Source organism: Zootoca vivipara, chromosome 4 (assembly GCF_963506605.1).
Source record: "Zootoca vivipara chromosome 4, rZooViv1.1, whole genome shotgun sequence".
Classification (NCBI taxonomy): Eukaryota; Metazoa; Chordata; class Lepidosauria; order Squamata; family Lacertidae; genus Zootoca; species Zootoca vivipara.
The window spans coordinates 19,504,008-19,530,704 of NC_083279.1; the positions used below are offsets into that span (position 1 = coordinate 19,504,008).

The 26,697-nt window shown below is 37.9% G+C and overlaps 1 protein-coding gene across 6 annotated transcripts in view; it reads right to left on the reverse strand.

Moving 5' to 3' along the window:
* DOCK9 (dedicator of cytokinesis 9) overlaps positions 1-26,697 on the reverse strand; it is a 116,690-nt gene that overhangs the window by 32,835 nt on the left and 57,158 nt on the right. For 3 of the 6 annotated variants that reach the window (XM_035116160.2, XM_035116156.2, XM_035116157.2), the window contains exons 7-34: positions 26,232-26,366; positions 23,439-23,613; positions 22,958-23,025; positions 20,279-20,353; positions 20,044-20,184; positions 19,289-19,492; positions 19,073-19,195; positions 17,740-17,822; positions 16,864-16,986; positions 16,070-16,149; positions 15,802-15,989; positions 15,594-15,659; positions 14,339-14,431; positions 12,977-13,100; positions 12,479-12,600; positions 11,816-11,902; positions 11,241-11,330; positions 10,003-10,118; positions 9,796-9,865; positions 9,566-9,691; positions 8,183-8,254; positions 7,396-7,542; positions 6,172-6,255; positions 5,070-5,181; positions 4,710-4,751; positions 2,400-2,578; positions 1,263-1,379; positions 1,032-1,152 (exon numbers count right to left, since the gene is read on the reverse strand). In XM_035116160.2, the coding sequence (XP_034972051.1) occupies positions 1,032-1,152; positions 1,263-1,379; positions 2,400-2,578; positions 4,710-4,751; positions 5,070-5,181; positions 6,172-6,255; positions 7,396-7,542; positions 8,183-8,254; positions 9,566-9,691; positions 9,796-9,865; positions 10,003-10,118; positions 11,241-11,330; positions 11,816-11,902; positions 12,479-12,600; positions 12,977-13,100; positions 14,339-14,431; positions 15,594-15,659; positions 15,802-15,989; positions 16,070-16,149; positions 16,864-16,986; positions 17,740-17,822; positions 19,073-19,195; positions 19,289-19,492; positions 20,044-20,184; positions 20,279-20,353; positions 22,958-23,025; positions 23,439-23,613; positions 26,232-26,366 (3,163 nt within the window). The remainder of the gene's footprint in view (positions 1-1,031; positions 1,153-1,262; positions 1,380-2,399; positions 2,579-4,709; positions 4,752-5,069; positions 5,182-6,171; positions 6,256-7,395; positions 7,543-8,182; positions 8,255-9,565; positions 9,692-9,795; positions 9,866-10,002; positions 10,119-11,240; positions 11,331-11,815; positions 11,903-12,478; positions 12,601-12,976; positions 13,101-14,338; positions 14,432-15,593; positions 15,660-15,801; positions 15,990-16,069; positions 16,150-16,863; positions 16,987-17,739; positions 17,823-19,072; positions 19,196-19,288; positions 19,493-20,043; positions 20,185-20,278; positions 20,354-22,957; positions 23,026-23,438; positions 23,614-26,231; positions 26,367-26,697) is intronic. The other 3 variants (XM_035116162.2, XM_035116158.2, XM_035116159.2) reach the window with 1 other exon arrangement.

Here is a 26,697-nt window from a genome sequence, read left to right on the forward strand (position 1 = left end):
AATGACCCTTACAATATCTATAGGCTAGGTAGATGCCAGAAACCTGGCTTATAAAGGGTTGCCAGCTGGGTGCATGTTTTAGCTAGACATCTAGATTTATCAGTAGGAGATATCTGAATGCGAAGAAATACAGACTTGCGGTATTTAGTTACAGGATACACACACACACACACACACACACACACACACGTGTGTGTATATATACATATACATAAACATATACATATAGATTCGGTTGAGAGAGTTTCATGGGAACAAGCTCTGTAACTGTGTGGAAAATTGATACTTGTATTTTTAAGTAATATAAGGGCTTAAAGGGATGTGAAGTTAGAAATAGAATGCAGAAATGGAAAGAAGGAGAAACCATAAGGTAAAGGATGAAGAAGTATATGGGAAATTTATCAAAATAAGATGGAAAATTAATTTAAAAACATAACTGAAAAGAAAAAAAGAAAAAAATTCCTTCAGTAGCACCTTAAAGAGCAACTAAGTTTATATTTTGGTATGAGCTTTCGTGTGCATGCACACTTCTTCAGATCTGAAGAAGTGTGCATGAAGTGTGCATGCACACGAAAGCTCATACCAAAATATAAACTTAGTTGGTCTTTAAGGTGCTACTGAAGGAATTTTTTTATTTTTTGCTTCGACTCAGACCAACACGGCTACCTACCTGTAACTATAACTGAAAAGAGAGATCAGTGAGAGCAGGAAAACGAATTGCTCTGTCAGGCAGGAGAGAAAAAACTGAGGAGCAACCACACCTGCCTCCCAGAGTTCTTTGCTCTCCTGCCTCCATCACATGACAACCCATTCATGGCATCAGCAACAGACTCAAATTTTGAACCCATGTCTTAGTGGCGTAAGTTCAAACACCATCCACTATGCCACATCAACATTACATCACTCAAAAGATCATTTTCACCAATAAAAGATCTACATGTAAAGTATCAAATTTCATTTCTTAGAAAGCTACATTTTGCTGTTCACAATGGGACATTAAAAGAAGCGTATAATTTTTTTAAAATGGTTACCAATGCCTGATATAGCACCAAACACGTCCTTCTGGAGGTTGCTATCAAGGGTATTCACAGACTTTTGAGGAGTCATCAGTGGATTTGCAGCTGGTAAGCTAAGCGATTCATCTTTTGTACTCTGTTAAAAAAGAAATTATTTCACTTCCTTTGATATGCTTAAAAGTGGTATATTTTTACACTAGAATTTTTTCAAGCTTTAAAGTTTCAGAAATAAAAATATCCACTCACACTGCTGGAAGCATTAATAGGGAAAGGTGAAATATCCTTCACATCAATTCGATGGGCATTTTCTATCAGCACCCCAAAGGTTGGCAAATACAACGTAGCTATTCTTGCTTGATGGCTCTGTACCAAAACATTTTAGTTCTCATTATTCCATGGGAATATATACACACTCACATTTCAGATATTCACTGTTGTGGAGCTAGAGTTATAACTTGATTTTTGGTTCTTGCACATTTAAAAGGAACAGATGTTGGCTGAAAGCCCTCAAATATATCCCTTTTGCAGTCAGGTGGGAGTCACAAGTTTACTGAAACTGAATTTGCTTATCATGATATTAGCAATTAAGAAAAAGCTCAACAAGTATGGCAGAGTAAGAATTAATAATATATTTTATAGTGAAAGAAGGGTATTTTGCCAGGTGAGCAAGTCTATCTTTGTCTAATGATACACTCTTGCTTGAGCTGGTAATACAGGCAAAAGGCTCTTTGATCATCTCCCCCAGTGTTGTTGAACCTAATCTCAGAGGATCTCTGTATACAAAGACAATAGAGTTCTGGTGCACAGACAGGCTCCCCTATTCAGAGAAGTGCAGCAAGTTTAGAATCATGTATTGGCTATGATCTCTGCATCTACTATTAAAGCATGAGTAGGAGCCCTGGGATTAGACTGACTTTATTTGTGAAACTTCAGTAAATAAGCACTGCAGGTATTTTGTAACATACACAGGCTAGCTTAGTGAAGTTCACAGAGGGAAATATTTCCATCCCTTCTCCCTCCTGCAGCTACCTAGGACCTCCACAAAGCCTCTCCAGAGAGGTGGTGCCCCCTCCTGAACAATGTGGGGACAGGGCATGGAGGCCTGTTGGGAGAAGGATGGGAATGTGATATTTATCTATGAATTGCAGCCTAATATGGGATTCCCAATACTGTAGTCCCATATACCCACATCCCACATTGTTCAGGAGAGCCCCTCAACCTCCTCCACAGAGGATTCTCATGGGGCACAGGCGGCTACAATAAGGAAGAAGGGATATAAAACATTTCTTCAGTTCACGTCCTTAAATTAACTTTTCTTAGGACCCAAGTCACAAAAACTTCTGTGCTTAATATAACTAAAAAAGCTTCTGAAAATACACTTACCCTGGAAACATATCTGTCATCCAAAGAATGCTTTATCATCAAATTCTTCAAAACACTGATTGCAATTTGACGGATGTCTCTGAACTCTTGCAGTGCATTTCCCACCTCCCTCAGCAGCAGTCCTACCAAGAAGTGATGCTTGCAGAAGTCATCTGATAAGGAATAGTCAAGCTGAAGGTCTGAAAGCAAACACCACAGTTAAGAAAGGGTATATTCTAATACAGAAAGATGCAATCCATTGCCATTTGGAAGCACCACAATGTTCATTATATTCCATGTCCTCATTTATTAGAAAAACAAAATAGTGTATCTATAGATTGTTCTTTTGCTTTTTATAACCAGAGCAAAGACTAAAAATGAAAATATTTAAGCAGTAATGAATTTACAGGCCATTCCCAGTTTACGCGGATTCTATTTGCACACTACTATGTGCACACACAGTCCCAGATACCCAGAAGTGGTACCAGGAAATGGGGATCACCTGGACAACAGAGTTGGAGGGATGGCGGAGCTTCCACAGCTGACATGAATGGTGAAGAAGCTTCCCCACGCACGCCAGCTAGGTTGGTCAACCAAGCCCTGCCATCCCTCTGGCTCCCACAAGCCAGAGGGGAAGGAAGGCTTTGTTGAGCAGCCTCAACAAGCCTCTGACTCATAAGGAGACCCTTCCCAGAGCCCAAAGAGGATGGGATGGGAAGGCTGAGCATCTCAACAAAGCCCTGCAGCCCCTCCAGCTCACGAGGAGACCCTCCCTCTTCGGGCTCTGGAGTAGGTCTCCTCCTGCTGAGCCAGGAGGACTTGCCAGGGTGCTCTCTATTTTATGTGATTCCGCATATGCTCATGGTGGCTCAAAACGGAAGCCCCCTGTAAATGGAGAGTCACTGGTACAGACAGTAATTCAGTAATTTACTCTCTTGAGTACATGGTGGCTTACTGACTAAATATGAACTTTTGGAAAAGAACTCAACTGGTGGAAAGTCAATCTCTTTCATGCTTTATATGGCCACAGAGCAATGTTTATGCATTTTAAATAATTTTCAGACAACCACACTTTCGCAGAAATATGTTCTGCTAAAACCAAGCAAGTGTGGGTGACTACAAGCAAAAGGTCAGGTATCTGTGACAAAACTGAACATGCATTTTTAAAAAGAAAACAACCAATGGCACACCTAGTAATTCAGTGACACTTGTAGTATCAAACTTCTTGTTTTTAATATTACTTTTTTATTTAGCCCAAGAACTGGACACACAGCTAGCTAGCCTTCCTTTTCTTAGTTGGAAAAAATGCAAGCACCGCCCCTAGAATGTGATGTATTGGACACAGATATTTCCAGGAAATACATCTAAAGAAATGTAAATAGAACTTGAAAAATGGTGGAAAAGGCCTTGTTTTGCTTAAGCACTGTGAAACAGAAGAAAAGCAGGAAGAAAACATCCCCTATGACTCCAGCTGTAGTGAGCATTTACCATCTGTGTCAGCATATTGTAGACAACAAGAGGCTGATGAGGCAGTTTTTGGAGACCCCAGAATTAATATGTCCTTAGAAGGCCGGGTCTTTATATTTGTGTGCCTCGCTTCATGCATAATAATAACATTCTGTTGGCCCAATGACACCACCAGGGTGCATATGTGTATAGAATACGTCCAGTAGGTGAAAAGACTGAATGAGTCCTTTTGAATTTTGAGAACTTGAAATTTCGCTTTAAAGGATCATTTAATATTTATTACTGCTGGAGAAAGTTAGGTATGTGATTCATTGCAAACTACCCCATAGTCACTCAAAAAAGGCTCACAACTAATCCCACCCCTGCTGCTCCACAATTAGCATCAGCAAAGCTTGCTGACACAAAACAGGTTCCAAAGAGGGCATGGGCATGGGCATACCCAGAGGAAATTTATTCCCTTTGAGTAGAAGGCCACATCACAAAATACTTTTGAAAACCCTTTCTGTATCAAGAGGATTCTGCAATGCAGTGCAGGGGAGCTGCTATTCAATACACACAAGCTTGAAGCATCCATGCAAGCCACAGGACAACTGAAAGAAAAGAAGTGTTTCTTGATACTCTGGCTTGTACTAGCAAGATGAAAGCTCTGGAATGTTTTCAATCAATTTATAGTGACATGTTCATGCATTTTCACTTTGTTTCCAAATAAGCACGTCAAATTTATTTTAAAAGCTTTATTTTATCTATAGCAGTGTAGCATGACTCACAAATGGAATTACTGCACATTCTTCCTTTTTGCACAAGTCACCATGGTTTTTAAATTAGAAAGTCAGTCTAGGATCAAGCAGCACACTCCACACCTACCTATAGGAGTGTCATAGGATTCCACTGTTGGTGAAAGAAAAGCTAATTCAAAGGAAAAAAAGAAGCAAAGTAGGACAAAACCAATAAGTAACAAATAGCTTTTCTGGTTTGAGACAACACAAAGAAACAATGCTAATGAGACATTCAGTGTGTGTATGTTACACCAGAACTACATTACTTACCTATCTGCTTTCACTCTATCACTTTATTATACAAACTGGTGAAAATTAGAGGAGACTGAAATAAAATCTCCATCTCACAATTAAAGAACCCCAATATACATGTATCAAGCCACATTAGATGTCAAGGTTTTTCTTACAAGACAACAATGTCAAACTAACTTTTCAAATGTGAATTTACCTTGATATCGCTGAATCCTGCCTTTTCCAAAAGGCATAGGTAGATTCAAAGGAATGTAGTGTTCGTGATTACATACTACCCGGAGAAATTCAAATTTGAATTCAAAGAGGGTCTGCAAAAATATGTTGAAGTCATAAAATTGGTTGTTTAACAAAATTAATGTATTTAAATTCAATAAGCAAGCAAAAAGATTTCTAATGTCTGGTTTCAGTTCTTTGAAAGGATGGCTAAGACCCAATAAACAAACAGCACACTGTCTGATTTCCATAAAATGTTTTCATACAAGGACACACATGTTCTGATAACATGACGGCTCATTATTTTTTTCTAATTTTATTAGAAATATGAAATATAGCAGATCTTTTTGTTTAACCGATTTCCAGCTTACACATGGTGAGATCTTGCCTGCTTTCTGAGATAAGATATTATTGGAAACCAAAAAGCAAGCAAGCTTTGCTTTGGAAATGTATTTAAATATTGCAACTAAGAAAAAATCACTGCCCATAAAATATATGTATCAGAATACTACATGCATGAAGGCTCCAGTTACAGGACACAAAGTTACAGAACCTTTCATGGGTGTAACAAGGACACAACTTTTATGGGTTACAGCAAACTGGGCTTGGTCTATGAGGACAAGGAACTATCCATTGTGCAGCTCTATCTGCAGAACTCAACCAGAAATGAGGAGTTGGCCTGAGTACAGGGCAATCTGGGTGTGGGCACGTCCAGTGGGCCTCTCGGGCAAACTAGGATTCATGCTATCTATGAGCTCTGTTTTAGGCAGAAAGCAACAGTCCAAGATCCCTTAAGCAGAGCTGCTCAGTGGCAAGTAGGGTTAAACTGCCAGGCTCTGCTCCTCAATCAACCAAGCGGAACTCACATTAGTTCCCCATGGAAGACCTGTCTGTGCTATGAGTCAGTCAGAGCTGCAGAGGGGATCGCATCCAGGACAAGCCTTTTCCACCCACTCTGCCCACACAGGGAGCCAAATAGCGTTCTCTAGGTAAGCTGGGGACCTGGGACAACCCCCTCCCCCCCCCCAAAAAAACACCAAAATGGCAATGGCAACACAATTTCTTACAACAAAGCTATACAGTACCTTTGGATCTCCTGGAGCAAAGAAGCTGATATAGTTATTAATTTGCTTGAACACAAATCCTCTGTCCATAAAGGTGAAACATCTCTGCAAAAGCAGAAAAAGTCACAAGAGCATTCTAAAGGCATAGTAGCTAGTAAGTTCTATTTTTATAGCTATTTACAAGAAAAATCTATAAAAACTAAACTAGCCTAAAGCAGCATTCAGATGTCAAACATCAGGTGCTTAATACATGACTCATAAATTATATATTTCTAAATTAAATCAAAGAGTTAATAATCTCACCTGAACTTATTGTACACCACATTTCAAACAAGTTTTTATTGTATATAACCACTTATGATGAGAGACTATGAATTCATAGTCTTCACTATTATTCCAGGATCAATAACTGGCAAAATATCCCAAAACTGCAGGGTTTTTATTTCAAAAGTGCTGCACCTTCTATCATCTCAGTACCTTCTATCATCTATAATTAATAGCATAACATTCAAAATCAGCTTCAATCACAAAGATTTACATTCTGTTTTCTTGACACATACTTTTCTTTCATATGCCAATTTATTGGGGGTGGGGAGGGGAGAGAGATTGCCAGCTATTGCCTTCTAAACCTGCTGCATCATGTTGACCATGAGAGAAAAGAAAAGCTTAAGATCAGTTTGAGTTCTGCATGAGCAATTGCTAAGACAGTGGTGGGGCACACCCAACTACCTGTCAAAATCCCTTGCTTAGGGTTCCCAAGCCTGGTGGCTGTTGGGTGCTCGGGATTACTGCACATAGGAGGTTGCTAGCCCTGTGTTCAATACTTCCCAAAGCATCAAACACATGACTAGCAAAGTGGTTCTTTTCCCCCTCCCCATGGGGAGGTGGAGGCACAGAAGCTGGCATTTTGCAGGCATCAACATGTGCAAGAGAGGTCCCTCTCAAAGCCAATTTGCAAAAAGCTGGTTTCTTCCCCCTGCATTTGCAGATCAGCTGAGAAAAAGCACTCCTCTCCCAAACACAATGCAAGAGCTTGTAAAGTTTTGTTTCTGACTGTTCCCTTTAACAATGTGCTCCCACCCACCCAGTAGCTGGCCTCAGGGGCATGGTTTGGGGCAAATTAGACCTCCTGCCAGACCAAGATTGGCTTGTGGGCCAAAGAGAAATTTTCGTAACACTTCAGGTATTCCTATGTTGACTAAGTGAAGCCTTCTTCAAGAAAGGCCAACAAAGAACCATACTCACTTTTATGAAGACAGCAAGGCTATGGTTTGCATTTTTTGAAGCTTCTGGGTTATCTTTATACTTCTGAGTAATGTGTGGCATCAACATGTTTACTACAGTTTCTACAGCGTGATGATAAGATGCTGGAAATCTCTGATTTCGTAACAACTAGGGAAAAAATTAACCAACAGAATTTGACAAAATTATCCTTTTACCCTTACCCGGTGTTTGAGAATTGGTAGTTAAAAACTCAAACCAAGAGCAAAAGACAAAAAAAGTTTCTGAATATCACTGGCATCTGTTTATTATTAACTACATTTACCGGTATATCCTGCCCTTTCTCCAGCACACGTGGTTCTCTTTCCCCCTCTCATTTTATCCTCTCAACAATCCTGTGAAGTATGTTAAACTAAGATATAGTGACCAACCCAAAGTCATCCAGCGAGCTTCACAGGTGAGTGTGGCATTCGACTTCTGTCTCTCTGGACTATGTCAAGCACAACTATTTCACATTGGCTCTAATAAAATGTGTGCTGTTAAGATTATTTAGAGCAGGAACATCTTTTATATAATTATGTTTGATACTCATTCATGTGTTACAAAAATATAAAAATAAACTGGCCAGGCTGGCTGGGGCTGATGGTTGGGAGGTTGTGGAAGCGGCTGGTGGTTGTGGAAGGCTGCACTAAAGAAATAATTGGACTTATGCACTGTTCCGTTTTCATACAGCAAACAATTGGAAGTGCCTAGAATGAAGGAGACTAAGAGGCTAGCTGTTTACTAAGCCTCTTCAGAATATTATACGTACCTTTACTTTAGCATTTTCTAGCAGATGCTGGGCCATTGATTTGATTAGAATTTCAAAGAAAAACCAGGAGTACTATTAAAACAAAACAAAATCAACAAATTATACAAGCAGTCCATTTATACCTGTAATATATGAAATGTTTATTGTTAATGGGATTATTGTTAAATGGGTTTTTCACTCTTTGTCAAATTGTTGCAGTCCAGCTTTTTCCGTCTTGTCTCCTCGTGTTTTATATCTTTCATAATAGATTATTATTATAGATTAAGAGTGTGAGCCAAGAGGGAGCCTCTCGGCTCGCGTGGCAGTTTAAACGGGGCCCGGCCACGCCCCCCAGCCAGCTGATTGGCTGGCCAATGGATGACGTGGCTGGGATCCCCCCGGGCGGCGCGGAACAACAACTCCCGGAGGGGAGGGGGCGGTCATGTGATCCACCGCAACTCCTCCCCACCATACCGTGGAGTGGATTTGCCTCCATTTTTATCTTTTGCAATAGCATGCAGTTGCAGTACAAGCAAAGTGCTATTGAGACTTTTTAGGTCTCCTAAGCTTTTAATTAAAAGTTTCTTCTTTGCAGGTCCTGCTCAGTTGATTGCTTCCTGTCAATTGTGGCTGACGGAATAGTAATGAATAGTAACTTAACTGCCATTCAAAAAGTTTCACTTAAACTGAAAGGATATAAGAAAGGCAATGTAAAGAAATGGATAATTTGTAGCAGATGAAACTGATGGACTATGCCGAGTTGGCGAAACTAACTGGGAATATTCAGAACCAGCAAGACCAGACTTTCCTGAAATATCAGAAGAAATTTATGATATATTTGAAAGACAATTGTAACCAAGTGACATCGCTTGTAGGGTTGCAAGAAGTTTTGTAAGGAGAACTACATGAATTATTGCAAAAAAGGACTAAGGAGGAGTTTATTTAGGATTTGGATTTTATAGCAATAGCTATTAAAATAAAATGCAAAATCAGAAAGAAAGTTACAAAACCATTAGTCAAGGTTGATGGAAGTCCTAGGCTGTGATAGCCAAAACAGACAGTAATCCCCTAGTTATAATCATCAGAAAGGAACAAAAGAGAAAAGAGGTAGGTCCTGCAAACAAGACACTTATAAGCACTGGAAAGGGGCTTTGCTGAACAGAATTTATTTGTGAGCAAACATTATAGAAGGTTCATAGCCATGAGGAAGGGTAGGTCCCGGATAATATATCTGTATATTAAGTACAGTGTGGAATCTCCACTTAAATCCCACTTTATGGAAAAGCAAGGTCTCAGCAGCACTAAAGACTCCAATCTGGTTATAGAACAACCCTGCACAGTTAAATAGGTAATACCAACAAAAGCAGCAATCAATGTCCCCCCCCCCCCCAAAAAAAAATATACCTTTAACAGCTTGTTGCTTGTGAGAAAGTCAGCAGATGGCTTCAAGATTGTTGTCATGGATTTGGCAAGTTCTTCATGTACGGTCTTATATTCAGTAGCAATGTAAGGCTCTGCTTTGTAAGCATACTTGGCAAGGAAAAAAAGTGAAATTAGCTTTGCATAATGCAGGAGTAATTATTACAGATGTTAATGGTACAATTTTTGATAAAGCATTTTTGTATGAATCCTACCTTGACATAGGACCTCAAGTAGCTATCCAGCCCTTCTTCATGACACTGGGCAACTACATGGATGATAACTCTAAATAAAATGAAGTGAGCATAAAATATCATTGCAAAGTACTTTGACAAAAATTAGAACAACCTTGGAAAATTAATACCCCAAAATTGCTTTTTAGGTGATTAAATGTACTAGGACTGTTGCATCAAAATGCTTACCTTGTCACGTTCACGGCAACTTCTTCGTGGGTTGCTCTAGTAAGGACTCTAAACAATTGGTTTAAAATAGTAGGCAGGAAAGCTATCATCACATGGCCCTCCATAGCATGAAGACTCTAAATTAAGAAAATAATAAAATGAAATTAGAATTGTATGAGAAGCAACACGTACTTTTAAAAAATAAAAATTCAGAAGTGTAAAGCTAACAATCCTCAGAAACTTTACTCGGAAGCAAGTTCTATTGAAATAACAGAACTTATACATAACTTATTCTAGGAGGAAACGGGGAAATCTAATAATATAAGTAAATTGTTTCCTATGCAACATCTGATGCTATTCCATAGCCTGTCAGATTTCAAGCAGATGGGGTAAATGAGAGAGCGCATTGGGAGTTGAAGGTATACATATACAGGATACATTATTAAATAGCAATTCAGCAGCAAATACTGAAATGAGCACAAAAGCATCATGAGATAAGGTGACATGTGTTCAATATTGTAATGGTGTTGTTGCGGCTACTCTTGAGTAAGACGCCCAAGTCCGTGCTTGTCTTTAAAGGTTTTATTGTGCGTACAGTGCAGAGATAGCAGAAAGCATGACCTCCAAGTCACTCGCAGAATCCGGGAGTGGACGTTTCCTGTTGTGTGACCAGCATAAGAGCCTGGGCACCCTGAAATGCCTCCTCCCGACCTTAGGTTTGGTGGCGCGCCTTAATTTGGGCGCCGGAAGGAGCTACGTGTTCCCCTCCACTTGCTGGTCAAGGCGGTGCAAGGGCTCTCCCACATCACTGAGCCTTGCCTCCTCCATCCTGCTAACGTCATTCCTCCCACCTGACCCACTGCTGCTGCTCTCACTGGGCGAAGTGCTGGTCAGCAGGATGGGGGGAAGCTTCCCTGTAGGAAGGTCCTCTGACAAATATGATAGTGGCTAATGCTGCCATGTTAAAATACTTGTCAAAACATTTGTGAAATAAATGTTGATTAAATGTTGAAAATATTTTGCAGCCACAACATTGCAATGTGCATATTTTACATGGCAAAATATAATAGTATGGCTAAAATACAAAGGAAGTCTAAAGTATGTGCTAGTTACACGTGATCACTTCCTCCCCCCATGTTGTGTTGTGGCATACCACAGGAAGACTCAAATTCAGGCTACATGTCAAGCCACAATTAAGGAAGATTAACTATAATTTAGTATGATCTCTACACTAGCAAGCCATGGTATAAATTATATACCTTAAGATACTTTACAAGATCAACTCCTAAGGCTTGAGCTCCAGACTCAGTTTTTTGACAATAATGGAAGAAATTGTTTAAGTGCTGGTCCTAGGAAAAGAAAGACAAAAACAGGTTAAGTCAATTAATACATCATTCAAATTGAATTGATCAAATGTGCCATTGCAAATGTGCCATTGCAAATGTCACCACCTCTAGATAAAAGAAATCCACTCTAAATACGACCAAAATGTTCCTCCTTTCAAGCATCCATCAAAGTTAAGCTTGAAAAGAATAAAGCAATGTGACGGAATTCTCAGCAAATAAAACTCCTGATTCTTGGAGCAACAGTAATCTCACAGCCAAAGCTTATGAAGTTTGCTTTTGCTTGCTTGGTGTGCTTTAATAGCAAATATTTTATAATATGCACCAGAAGACCAAAAATTATTTTTCACTTCTCTTCCCCACCCCCCACTCCAACTCAGCCATACCATCACTGAATGCGGACTTTTATCATCCTGCCCTCCAGTTATGTACCATCTAACAGCACAATCAACTAAAAAAATGTGGTAAAAAGCTCTAGTGGAATAGCCTACCTGTGTATATACAGTGGAAACCAGATGGGTTGAAATCTTTAACAGTGGTTTGCCTCCATCTACCCATTTAATTTCAGAACCAGAATGCTGTATATAGAGAAGAAAGTTAAAATAATGTTGATATTACATAAATACTATTATTACACAAAATATGGACATGTTGGCCTGATCTGCACATGCAGAAAGGCCATGCTTTTTTAAAGCAAATCATGAATTAACCATATGTTGTCCAACAATGGTTTGTTTCTCTAGCACAAATGAAAGATTTCCCATCTACTCTTGAGTTAACAAATGCCAAATATGGATATACTGGCCTGGTTTAAATACAACACTAAACCATGGCTTGTTTGGCAAACCAAGGATTCTAAATGCCTGGTGTACTTTCTGTAGCAAGAACCATAACAAATTATTGGTGCTTTCATTTATTTGCAAGGGAAAAATATTTCACAGAGTCAGTGACACATGACAGTGAACGGGTATACAGTGAGCAGGCTTGACAATTTGAGAATGACAAAATTTTAGTAAAGCAGTTTGACTATCTTGCAATTTCTAGATTAAAAAGTATTAATGTTTGCTTGTGTGTGTGTGTGTTTTAACAACTCTGCCCTATCAAGTTCTATGAAAAATAATCAATCATTATTGTGTTGTTGCTGTTTTTTTTACTTTGATCGTGCCAGGTTCTTGATTGTTGAGATATCCACATGAAAGGTATGCAGCTACTGGGATATGTTGTTCATTTGTCACTACTCTTCCATCTTTCAACAGCTGAAGCCAAGAATACCCAACTACAAGAAATGCAAAGAAAAAACATTTCTAATATTCACACCTTAAGTACATAATATAACATAACACAACACAGCCTCATCTAGCAAGACTTGGTGAGTCTTATACTTCCTCTGCTAAAATCCTGTTAAACATGTAAGAAGGGCTCTAACTAATGGAACAAAGCACACATTTTTATCTACAGCAGTTAGAGTGCAATTTCAATTTCAAAAAGCAATTGACTTTTTTCTCTAAAAATGCTATTAAAGTCAGTAAATATATTTAGCATTGTACTCTTTTTATTGTAACCCAGCAACAAGAAAATGGTAGATTTAATGATAAATCTTCAGAAGCTATGAAATGAGTATCAGACTTTGAATTCAACACAGAACATCATACCTTGTGCTTCAATTATGTCCTTCTTTTTGGTAGTTCCTTTGCTTGAACTATCACAGCTGACATGGTAGAAGGTAAACAACAAATGATGTTTTTCGTGTAACTGTGTGGGCAACTCTATTTTGATCTAAGAAGAAAAACATAAGTTTGGCTTCAGATAATATTCCCAATTGTGTAGTGGTATGCCTCATAAAATGTACATATAGTAAATAATTTTCAATGCAATTAAAGCAAGATTTAGAACAAGAGATCATACATTGGGAGCAATTGGTGAAAAGTGGATTATATGCACTTTAAAAAAAGACACATATATGTGAAACTCTAGAATCATTTCAGTGGAGGTAGCTGCTGTGATCATGCAAAGAAATACACACAGTGAACTTCATGCACTGTATGGTCAAATGAATTAGGTCAGGGCTATCTAAAATGGAATGGGTAGCATATACTGTACAGATTTTGACTAGTTTGCATGATTTCAGCTTAATATAATCTTAAGTGTACAGTATTAAAGTACAGTAGCAAAGTGCTACCCTTAAAAGTTCTAATTAAATTACAAAAGTGAATATGTGAGTTTAAATATGCAACAAGGCTGAACTAGAACAATTATATCCAACAGAATTCTAGCTTCATATGTGTAGAGGAATTTTAACCTGAGATGTACCAATGACAATGTTTTTCCATATGTATATCTGAGGCAGTTTTGAGACCTATTTTCCTTGGGACTCAGCTATACAGCTACAAATAAAACGTTTTAAGTGTGCAATATACAATGTGACACTAGATGGCGATGGTGAGCCTTATGGAAAATTCAATGTTTCAGTGTATCTGATGAAGTGTGCATGCACACAAAAGCTCATACCAAAATAAAAACTTAGTTGGTCTTTAAGGTGCTACTGAAGGAATTTTTTATTTTTTTAAAACTTTTTCTAAAAAGCATTTTCAGAACGGTTTTTATATGTGTGTAGATTTCACCTGAGAGAAATTATACCATCTCACCCTACTATCTTCCAAAATGTTTCTCTGTTCATTTTTCTGTTCCAGGGATCATCCAGGGCTTCTGACAGGACTGTCATTTAAGGCAGCAAGCAATTTCTCCAAAGTAGTCAAGAAACCATTCAGAGCCACCACTGATTTATTACTAGTTACTATTTTACTATACTTTGCTAAACACTCAAAGCGCTTAACATGCATGATTCCAGGTATGCCTACAACAGGACTGTAAGAAGGAAACGGAGGCAGACAGATACTAGTTTGCCTACGGCTACCTGATAAATTTATTAAGACAGTTGCGCTCTAATTCAAGAAACCAGATCAACTCTCATTTCACTATGTTTTTTGGAAATTGGCAAGTGTACAATTGGTTACCTCATCATAAAACTCTGGGTTTTGGTGATGATGCAGAACTGTAGCAAATGCTTGTCTTGTAAATACTGATCCACCGGGTCTGCCATAGATGCACTAAAAATAAAATAACAAAAGAAAGACTTACTCTATTGTATTTTAGGTCAAGAACATGAATGAAATTTTTTTGAAGTCCTGTTAAAAAATCCAAAGAGAACTTCCAATCACAATATCCAATAAACAAAACACTTGCAGCAATATGCCAAAATACAGCCTAGTGAAATGATCTCAGGTAGCAGGGCTGGAAAATTTATCTGCCTGATACCTTATATAGCAGGAGAAACTCTCTCAGCCAAGAGTCACATTTCCTCTTGGGAAAGCCTCCAGGGGCTGCATATGGGAGTAACTGATCTGACTCTTATATTTTAAGGTGGGCCACATTCCAGCCATTCATAATTCTCTCTCTCTCTCTCTCTCTCTCTCTCTCTCTCTCTCTCTCTCTCTCTCTCTCACACACACACACACACACACACACACACACACACACACACAAATATCCATTAGGTAAACAAGAAGTGTTATCGTGTTTCAAGGTCACATTCCAACCAGGCAAAAGCACATGAGGAGGATGTAGAGAAGGTCTGAGGATAGGTAGGGAAGAGTCCTGAGGGGCATACTGAAGTGCATTGCCCCCTGGACCCAAGGTTTCCACCCATGCCTTAGAGAACTGATTTTAGTCAAAGTAGATAGTCCTGGGCCTAGATCAACCAATGCTCCCACTCAATGTATGTCAACTACACAAGAACTATATAGTTGTTTAATGCAACTAGACTGATGTCTACGATTTTAGACCATAAGCTCCTGTCTTTTCGCCTACGTTATTCTATAAATTCACATATATATGTGATGGCACTGTATTATCTAGAAACTATATTCAAATGTAAGTGACACATAAACCAAAATTAGGTAGCAGCTGTGATTAAAACATACTCTGTATATTACTTTACTGAGAAAAGCATGTCTGATTAATCAGTACTCTATTTTTTCACTGAAATCATCAGAAGGATCACATACTCAATATTGTCTACAAGTACAAAAAGCCCTACTAAAGGAAATGTTATACTCAATCTAACTGAAAAGCCCATAAACTTATTCTGAAGCAAACTGATTCCTGCCTTCAATCACTAGGGGGAGGTCGAGTTCCTACTTGAGGACACCTTACCTGCGCAGAATAATAAGCAGCGAGTTAATACTGTATCTGTAAGTTAGATCAACAAACCTTTAGAGGTATGGAATCTTCATCATCTGAATCCTTGAATTCAATGCAAACTGCAATATTTCTTGCCTAAAAAGAGCACATATAAAGATTTTTGTTTTTCCTAAGAAGTGCCAGACAAGCAACCAAAACTTCCAGGAAAGAACACCAAATTCAATTCAGATTCAATTTGGTCTTGAATCTGAATGTTATTAGTGGCCCATTAACTCACCTTTGCAAAAGACTTTTGACTGTCATATTTCAAGTGCTTTGGATAAACATAAAGGTGATTGTTGTAGATGGTGAAAGGCTGAGTGTGTTTTGGTATACAGGGAACAAACTCCTCTACTTCAAACGTTACTACTGTCTTGGTACTGTTTTCAAACTGTTTCATGGGAATGTATGATGAGCTAACAAAATCTGAAAATATATTAAAAACCAATAAAAAAATTGAAGGAAAAATGCTTTTTAGCTATTTAAAAGTACTTTTCTATACTTACTTGGGATGTCTGGAGAAATATTATCAATTGTTATGTCTAGATTTCCTAAAATAACTGGTAGCTTGGCCATCTTTTCAGGTCTATGGAAGAAGGAAAAAACAAAGTGACTCAAGAGAAAAATCACTAGGGATGGATAAAATACAGAACTCAAATAGGAAAGGAAACACCCCAAAAGGCTTGGAAAGCATGACAAAGTCTTTCCCCCAGAGAAATAGGCAAACACTACATTCCTTGGCAATACTTATATCTCCTAAATTTGTGCAGCTTTTCACTGAAACCACATCAAGTCCAATTTAGCAACTTCCCTTGACGATTTGTTGATTTGACTTTTTTAGCCTTATGACAAGAACAGCTGTACTGACCACTGACTCCAGTCCAGACTTTTCACCTATAATCTGTTTGTAAAAAAAAGTATTCATTCTTCCACAGCACCCATTTAACCGAAACCTTAAAACAGGAGAGGTCAACCTAGAGCCAATGGTATGATGGCATTCATTAAGGCCTTCTTTAGTGCCTCCGCCCGCCATAATAAACAGCAAGCACTTGACAGATGTATGTGAAAACAGATTTGGCTCTGAAGTTGTACTTGCATGAGTAGAAAGCACTTCCACTCATACTCAGATTGTTTTCTTTATGGAAGGAAGCTTGCTGCAGACTCAGCCTGGGAGAAAAGGAATGTTTCTACCTGGCGCCTAAAGATATATAACAAAGGTGTCAGGTGCTGCTTTAACAGCCCTCAAGGAGAATAATGCAGGGTGTAAGTATTCTAAATAATAAATATGTACAGTACTCACTTTTTGAAATCAGCTAACAATTTAAGCATGTCTTCATTTGAGAGCTTGTTACTGTCTTGTTTGTAGAGTGCGGAAAATCGTGCATTTTTGTCTAGTGTCCCAGATGCATCCTTAAACAGTGTCCTGAAACATGAATTCTTATATAAGAATCTCATTACAAAATGAAACAGAGAAAAAAGTGAACGCTTGACATCCTGAAATTAGATTGGCAAACTCTGATCCACTGAAATATGCATAAATGCTCACAAAGAAAGGAAGCCAAAATTTGTTGTGTAACAATACATATTACTACCTACACCAGTGGTTCCCAAACTTCTTTCCCCAGGGAGCATTTGAAAATTGCTGAGGGTCTTGGCAGACTACTTAATGATTTTTCTGCATGTTGCAGCAACTGTAATGCATTGAGCAAGAAGCGGCATGATTTTTTAAAATTGTACTTTTAGTGGTTCTTTTATTTCTTATATAATGCATTTTATTGACTATAATTTGAATGCTGTAGAATGCACATTGTAATGAAATAAAATACAACAAGAAGCAATAAAAACAATTAAAAATCAGCATGAATATTTAATACAGTGAATTTGTGTTCTCAGCCACAAATTCACAGAAACACCACAGACCACCTGAATAAAGCTCAAGGACCACTGGTGGTTAACAGAGCACAGTATGGGAACTCCTAACCTACACAATGTATTTTTCTAAAATAGTATCTGGTTTTTTCCAAGTCCTTTGACTTAAATGCACTAGGCTGAGAGTGACTTTAGCCTTGCCCACCAAGTGCAAAGAATTCTGTCCCAAATACTAAACTGAGTTTTGACTAAAATGTAAAGGCACACAAATTAATACACTTTGAAGAAAAATAGCCTCAGTCTTTACCTAGCTGCCCATGCGAATGGCATTCTGTACTGTCCTAGCCGCTGACATGCCTGCTTTGCATTTTTCAGAACTTTTTGAGCAACCTGTAAGTGATAATAGAAATATGTAAGTTTTTGATAAAATAACATTTGGTTTATTTATTTATTTAATTTATTTAACCTCACTTCCACTGAGAATGACTTATCTCAAATACCCATCCTTCATGATATTCTTCTTGACAGGACCACAAGAAGGTCCTGTCCCAGACTGGGAATTTTGGATTGGATGGAACTGGTGAAGATTTTAGGTTTTTAACACTATTACTCACAATAGTAGTCAAGACACAGTATGAAACAAGACACATACAAATCTATATGTGCTATAATTATTCTCACCAAGTACCTTGGTTCCCTCCTTCCCTTTCCCATTTCTGTTACTTTACTTGATTATTAAAATGCATATATATGGTATTATTTGTATGCTGCCTTTCCACACTTCCAACCATGCTCAAGGCGGCTTACAACACAAAAAAATACATAAGTACAACATAACAAACTATAGGTGGAAAAAATCAAAGGGGAAGAGGAATCTTACACACAAATGGTGAGGAGCCAGTGGTATGTTCTTAAGTTTCCAAATATGATTTGGAGGACCAGGTTTATAATGTCTGAATTGAGCTAGGGAAATCAGAGTGAAATTTTGTATGTCAGCTCAAGTTCTGCGGGGCCCTGACTGATTTCAGCTACAAAAGCTGGGGCTGCTGAACAGATTATTGGGTTGGGGTGTTGCTGTTATTGTTTGCTGCTTAGTTTTTTGTATCTTCACTTTAGATATAGTGATTTATTTGGAAATTGTTCAGCTTGGTTGTGTATTTTTAAAATTATTTATTTCTTGTTTATTACTACTTTTGTTATGTTGGTGCCTTTGACTATGGAAGGTTTGAAGTGGGTCAACAAATGAAGGTTTGATAGCAAGGTACTAACCACAGTTCTCCAGCTCTGATGTCATAGCGAATTATGATTAGAAAAAACCAGGAAGTGAAAGATTGAACTTTCAAGCAAGCAGGGAGAAAAGAGGGAGAAGGAACAGAACTGAAAGCCCCTAGTGTATCTCCAAACCACAGCTGAGAAGATCTGGTTTCTGATGTCTGCACTGAGCCATAACATTCAAGAGAGATATTGCACCACATTTTGAACTTTCATGTTTAACAAATGATTCAGAATCTGATCTGATCTTTGACCCTGAAAAGTTCATTTGCCTTGAATATATGTACTACATTTTAATACTCCAGTGTTTATGGCATCGCAAACAAACTGAGACTTACAAATGGGATGTCAAATAGTCAATAGTATACCTTAGAAGAATCAGAACTTTTCATATATGGTTCAGCACAGTGGGTAATGCTCCCTTGCAGGACTTTCTCTATTCTGGCCACTAGAAATATATCAGGATGTGGACATGTCACTGAGAATATTCCCTGAAAATAAATGCTTGGTTTATTGACACTGAAATGAAAATAGAGGTCTTTATTTTGCAAAGAAGCGGAAATAGTGACTTCTTTATTCCTTACCTGTTTGGGATATTGTAACATTATCTCTGGAATAATATCTGGAATCCGATGTAAGCAATCACTGCTGTCATTTAATACCTGTTGAGATGCACTACCTAGCATATTCCTCACTGTGCTATGATTCAAATCCACATGGAAATCTGATGAAATCTTCCGGTTATCTTTTATATCAAAAAGTGACAGCGTTATGAAAAATGGCTCTACCTGGGCATTTAAAAAAACAACAGTAAACATGGCCATCAGGCAAAGAAATAAGGGGTACTTGATAATTGAGACATAGAAAGAGCAGTTATTATATTATACAGTGACTTTTACTTTATAAATTCAATGTGTTAGAATTGTATCTTAGAACCTCTATAAATTAGAGATCCAAATACCTTATACCACCGAATACGTAAAGATTTTATGCTCTCTTTTAGGAAAATGTATTTTATCCAATAACAAAAATCCACACTATAATATGACACTACCATGTTTGGTATAAATCAACAACTAACAATTACTCATGAAGTTCCGCACAACTTTTGCCTTTCCTCTTTTCTCTCTTTCTGCTGGCAATAGCCATTCATTCTGCTCCTGGGCTGGTTCATAGAACTCTTGACAAACATCTACAGGTGCAATTATGTCCCTCATTTTTTTGTTTTCTCTAAACATCCATTAATATATCAAGGGGGTAAATGAAGGGGGGGATTTAGACATGATATTGATTCATCATTCCAACATCAAGGGACTTGAGAACTCTCAGAAGTATTTACATTTGTTGTTGGTCCCTCCTCATTTTCAGCCACACAGCTTTGCAGATTGAAAGATAAATCATTGCACTTCACCAGAATCTTCTTCCCAAACTTCTCTTCAAATGGTTTTACTTCTGGCTCAATACCAGAGAAGTCAAGTTTCTTTAAGATAAATAGAAGAGAGAAAACAATGTCTCACTTGCAAAAAAGGATAATTATTTCTTTAAAATTTTCTTTTCCTACCAAATTATCTAACCTGTGCATCTGGATCCAATGCAAAGAGTTTAACTCTGCTTTCACTTTTGAATTTGATTTCAGAATCTCTGGAACTCTGCAAAATAATAAGTTAATATTTTAAAACAGGATTTTTACTACAAACACAAAAGGTTGTTTCTTTAACTGTAAACATGTTACAATTTTTCTTTGCAGTAAACAATAGTTTACTTATGAAATATTTCTACAGAAAAGGGAATAATTGGTACCATTTTACAGAGTTCTCACAAATATAACAGATTAAAACAACATAAAATCTCAGAAGCAAAGTGGATCCTAAAAATGTACATCTAAAGCGTCAAAAACCAGAGTAAAGAGGTGCATCTTCAGCATTCACTGGAAGCTGTATAATGAAGGCGCCATATGCACCTCTGTGGGGAGGGAGTTCCAAAGCTTAGGGTATGCCACAGAGAATGCCCTCCCTGGGGAACCAGACAGAGGGCCTTCTTGGTAGTGACACCCGATGTCAAGGAAATAAACAACTATCTGACTTTTAGAAGACATCTGAAGGCAGCCCTGTTTAGGGAAGTTTTTAATGCTTGATGTTTGTATTTTTGGTATTTTGTTGGAAGCCACCCAAAGTGGCTGGGAAACCCAGGCAGATGGCCAGGGTATAAATAATATATTATTTTTATTTATTTATTTACTTTATTATTGTTGTTGTTGTCACCCAGACACAATCCAAGTGGGTGCTTCCAAAAGTACATCCCCAGAGATTTTGTAACCCTGAAGCATACATATTTGCTTACATTGCAAAGTATGGAAAGGTATATCAGGTATATCAAGAGTGTGAGCAGTTGAAAAACAAAAAGTTGAAAAGGAATCACCGTAACAAGTGCCAAGGTTAAGGAAGTAGTGCAGAAAGGCTGCCTGTTCTTATGAGAAGAAAAACTAATAAAATGAAGAGGAAGTATCAAGTCATTGAGCCAAAGTTTACAGTGCAACAATGGGGCAAACTTTCACATGTGGCAACATATTCAGTTCTGCACAGTTCTCCAGGAATAAAGTTTATTTTTGCAAGAACTACTTTTCAGTTATTTTTGTACTAAAACACAACCTTCCTGACCTACATACATCCTGTCTAGAATTATTTTGGTTCAAAAATAATTGGTTCAAAAATAAAGAAGAAGACTGTGACAGGAGATTTTGGCACTACACTAAGATTTAGGATGGCACAGTGAACTCTGCAAAACCCCCTGCAATGATACTTTGTGAAAATGAAGAGAAGAACATATGAGAAGAGCATGTTACCATTGGAAATTCTGCTGCAAAGTTTATTAAAAAGAAAACAACTAAACTAAACTAAACTAAACAAGAAAGCATCCAAAATACATAGGGCACACATTGAGTTACTTTTGAGAATGCTTAAGACATGGATGGGACACATGCTGTACATGCTCTCCAAATGCTGTTGGACTCCATTAAATCCTCTGTATGGCCAATAGAAGAGGATAAGAGTTGGAGCTCAACAACATCTGGACAGTTAGATTCTCTATTCCTATGTAAAATGTAGATTTGTTTCTGTATAGAAAAAGATAGCTAACAGATTGATGGTGAACATTAGAGCCTAGTTCACAGCGCTCAGGAATATTCTGGAGAGGTTCTAAAACAAAACAAAATAAGCTGATCGTAAATAGCAACAAAAAGTGCACAGCCCCTGGAAGGCAGGGGAACACAGCATACAAGAAAAACATAGATGCCAAAATAGATTCTAGCATTCACGGAAACAGGAAGCTGCATTTGTGGCACTAAGATTAGATATAATAAGCAGGTGTTCAGACTTTCAAGGAGGAGCCAAATCTCAATTATTGCCTATAAACCAAAACATTTCCTATTTTACAGTATATGTGCTTTAAAAAGTACAAATTTTAGAATTCTTTACACTTTAAGTTTTATATCCAGCTTAACTTCAATAAATTAACAAAATGTAGTCCAATCTATCACAGATAGATTATTAGTTTATGCTTGTTAAATTCATACTGGATGAAGGGAGCAACTTTCTGTAGTAGGAGGAACTACAAGGAAGTGCAATTCTATGAAGAATGCTACTAATGTGGCTCTACTCCCTCTCTTTCTCACTGATCTTGCTACCCAGTGTCTGGAATCACCAAGCACTGTTAGATAAGTAAGTTTTATTTGTCTTATTTTAGGAAGTTCAAGGCCAGCATATTGTTATCTAGGCACACTCATGATGGCACAGAGAAGCTTATCTTAAAACCTCAATCTTTCCATTGCACAGACAGAACAAGAAGTCTGTTTTTGAGCAGGGAATGCTACCTTTTAAAAAAAGTGAATAATTTTAAGCAGCAAAAAAAGAAAATGGCAGAGCACAGAGGCTTTAGTTGATGAATTACAGATCTGATACTGGAAACTATCATCCATCTTACAGTTGAGCCTCCATAGATTGCTTTACTTAAAATTCACGGACTAGTCCACCCATTACATTCTTCAGTATAAGTGGTATAAACGTGCAAAAATGCAACTTGTGTTGGGGTGGTTTTGGTTATCAACGGAGGGTAAAACCACATTAACCTCTTTGTAAGATTTAGAGACTATTAAATAACTATTTCAGAAATATTTGTCTGATATACATTCTGCAAAAGAACATTTATGCTGTGAAGGTATCATAAATCAAATTGCAACACAGTCAGCTCAACATTACCTTGGCACTTTCAGGAAAATAGCTATCTATAATGGATGAGGAGTTGTCCATCTTGCTTTGCTCATCATCTGGAAATTTTAAAACGTGAAACTATAAAAATTCACCAATCACTTTAGGAAAGTGCTATAACCAAAATGTTGTAAGGATTAACTTGAAATATGGAGAAGGCAAATTCTAACTTGAGATGTTTTTGCTGTAATCAGCAATTCCCTCAATACTTTTTTCTATCCTAGGTACCATCTAATGGAGCAGCTGCTTTTTACCGTGATACTCTAAGCACTCCCTAAATAAAATGGTTCACAGTTTAGTCATCACCAAATTACCTAGCAGCTGCACAAAGAAACAAAGTATTTCATGCAGTGGCTGAATAAAGTGAAGTGCGTAGTTACTATATTGTATTTAGTAGCCACAAATCCTTACAAATCTTTATTTTAGTGAATCACATTTTCTAAATTACTGAGCAAACGTAACTTGCATTTACCCTCATGAGAGTCTCCATTTCTTTTTTCTTGCATTGCAGCTTCAAAATTTAATTGGAGAATTTTATTTAGAGTTGCAATCCATTCTTCCATTTCTACTTCACTGTCTGCTGCAAGAAGATAGCTACTCTTGTCTTGCATTTTAAGCTCAAAGGCAAAACGCCGGACTTTGTTGTTCTGCAATATAATAAAGGATATCAACATGTTACCTACAATGGATTTGTTTATTTATTTTGTCATCTGAGGTCATCACACATATACAGTATAAGCATTGGGCAAATGTAACTGTTCGAAGTGGAGAAAAGTATAGTGCATAAACATGTTCAACATGTTCAACATCCCTGGAGCTTGCAGAACTTGTTAACTTTCTGACACCCTTTTTGATTGCTTATTCTTGGCAAGTGGGAAAGGGATTCTAGCTTCACATTCACAGAATTAAATCTAAGCATATGTTTTAGGCACGGTGTAATTTTTGGTGTGTAGCTCTAAACATATAGCAATCAAAACAAATATGAAATGTGTAGATATAGGATGATGTAGAGCCAAGGTAAGAATTGTTTTTAGATTAAATTATTGTATGAATTGTTTTATAATAGTTAAGATAAATAACTAATTTATTTAATATATATAATATCTGTGTGCATGCCTCTGAACATTTTGGAAGGGAATGGGGAAGAAAATAAGAGGGGAAGCAGCTATTTTCATCAAGCAAGTGCAAGGCTTCATTTGAAAATCAAACTTTTCTAGTCCTTACAGCTCAATAAAAATTACTGCACTGTGGACACCACGATTAAGAGTAAATTAATGAATTGCAGGTCAGAAGAGGACTCTAAAGCTATGGACTATGAATCAACTATGTAAGCAGTGAGGGGACATAGCAACTGTCTGGAGTGGAGAAAATTATTGTGGGTCCCAAAGGGGCACACATGGGACCATTAATGAATGCATACATACCATAGCTGCCAAGTTATCCCTTTTTTTAAGGGAAATTCCCTTATGCTGAATAGGCTTCCTCGTGAGAAAAGGGAAAACTTGGCAGCTATGATACATACATACATACAGATAAAGGGACCCCTGACCATTAGGTCCGGTTGTGACTGACTCTGGGGTTGCGGCGCTCATCTCGCATTATTGGCCGAGGGAGCCAGCGTCCAGCTTCCAGGTCATGTGGCCAGCATGACTAAGCCGCTTCTGGCGAACCAGAGCAGCACACGGAAACGCTGTTTACCTTCCCGCTTGGAGCGGTACCTATTTATCTACTTGCACTTTGACGTGCTTTCGAACTGCTAGGTTGGCAGGAGCTGGGACCGAGCAACGGGAGCTCACCCTGTTGCAGGGATTCGAACCGCCAAACTTCTGATCAGCAAGCCCTAGGCTCTGGTAGGAATTTTTATCCATTTGGCAAATTGGCACCAGCCTCTTGGTTTTTTTGCCTACCTTGTAGCAATTCATCACAACTTTTCTGGTATTGGCAGTTAGGTATTGGAATATTTGTGGTGTGTTGGAGGGCAGGTTGTGGCCATCACCTATCCCTCACCTTTCGGGTATTCCATTAAAGGGATCCGGCGGTCATGGATCCTGTCCGATGCCCTGGTGGTTGCTAGGGCCATGGCACGACCCCTGGTGACGTCAGGGGAAGCTTCCAGTTGTATTTGCATCAACAACCTCCTCCCACTGGTTGTTAACCCTCGACTCCCCATTGAGCAGGGTGGAGTCATGTATAGATTGTTTGATTCAATGCCTAAGCCAATACCACTCACATGCTATAACTAATAAAGTTGTGGCATTATTTAGCCCATTAACCTAAAATACATGTGTCCTTGTGTCTTATTTATCTCTAAGCGGGTGGCACGTCCTCGACTCATAACTAGAATACTACAAAATATAAGCAAAAGATGTATACTGCTGCAAAGCAATTTGTAAGAATGTATGATTGCCATTATGACTGAAATGCAATAATCACTAGGAGAGATTCAAGAACCCAATTGTTTCCAAGTTTGTTCCACCAGAACAAGTCCATAGTGTTCTTTGAGCAAAACACAGCTGCAAACAACCCATTTTTGACATTTGTTACTGGCAAGATTTAGACTTGGAGTTTACGTTATGTTTTGCTTCAAAGGGTGGTTGTTTTTTTAAAAAAGAAGTTAATATCGGAAAGGTCAAGTGAAAACATTTGGGAGTACAGCTATGAATGTGATGAAGCTCCTACAACTGATATCCCACACAAGAAGTTATGCAAAACATTTTACAGTCATATTGCAGCACTGTTTGTGCTTCTATTAGATCTTCATGCAATCTTAAATTCCATTCTGTGATTTATTTATTTTTCCATTCTTAACTCCAGAGGCATAAAACTTAAGTCAGCAGATAATCACAAATAATCAGTTGACAGCAGCAACCAACAAAACACTTAGTGGCAATATTTCTTGATTGTTTTATATAAAAACAGAGCACTCCTTGAAAATCTTGATATGAACTGTGCTACCATTACTGATTTTTTAAAATAAAAAATGCACACATTATTTTAAACTATTGGCTCACTAAAAGCACAGAAACACTATGTTTATCATTTTAGATCATCCCTATTATTCATTATGCACTGAGGGAGCAATTGTGTATATTCAAAAGTAAGACAGTGTGTTTAACGAGGTAAACAACCTACTATATCTATTTATGACTGCCTCCTAAACCTATTTATCCACTCCAAAAGTACTGAAGAGAGATAAAAGGAACATATAGATTTAAGTTTGTACAATACTGAAACAACATATTAAACAGTATAATTCTCTGCTTACCTGGACTACTCCCATGCAGGAATCCAAAAATATTGACCCTTTTGGTTCTTTTGATATTTTCTCATCTTTGTAGAAATTTAGGTTATATGATCCATCACCAAGTTGGAGTAGATGAAAAAATCTTCTTTTGAATGACTAGTTATGAGAAAGTAGTCACGTTAAAAATATGAAACTAACAAAACACACAAAAAAGCACTCAATTTCCATACACCATAATCCAAAGACCCTATTAGGAACATGCAAGGGCTCGCAAGCCCCCAAACAGGAACGGTCATATTGCCTGGCCCAAAAGCAGCTTCAGAAACATCCTGTAGCATTGTGAAGAGTGGTTGTCAGAGGAGAAAGTGAAAATGCACTTTCACAGATCTTTAGTAGGATTTCAACCCCAATGCTACAATGCACTACACACTCTGAAGTGCTGTTGAAATCAATAATATTGACAATGTGCAACTGTGTGCAATACCAC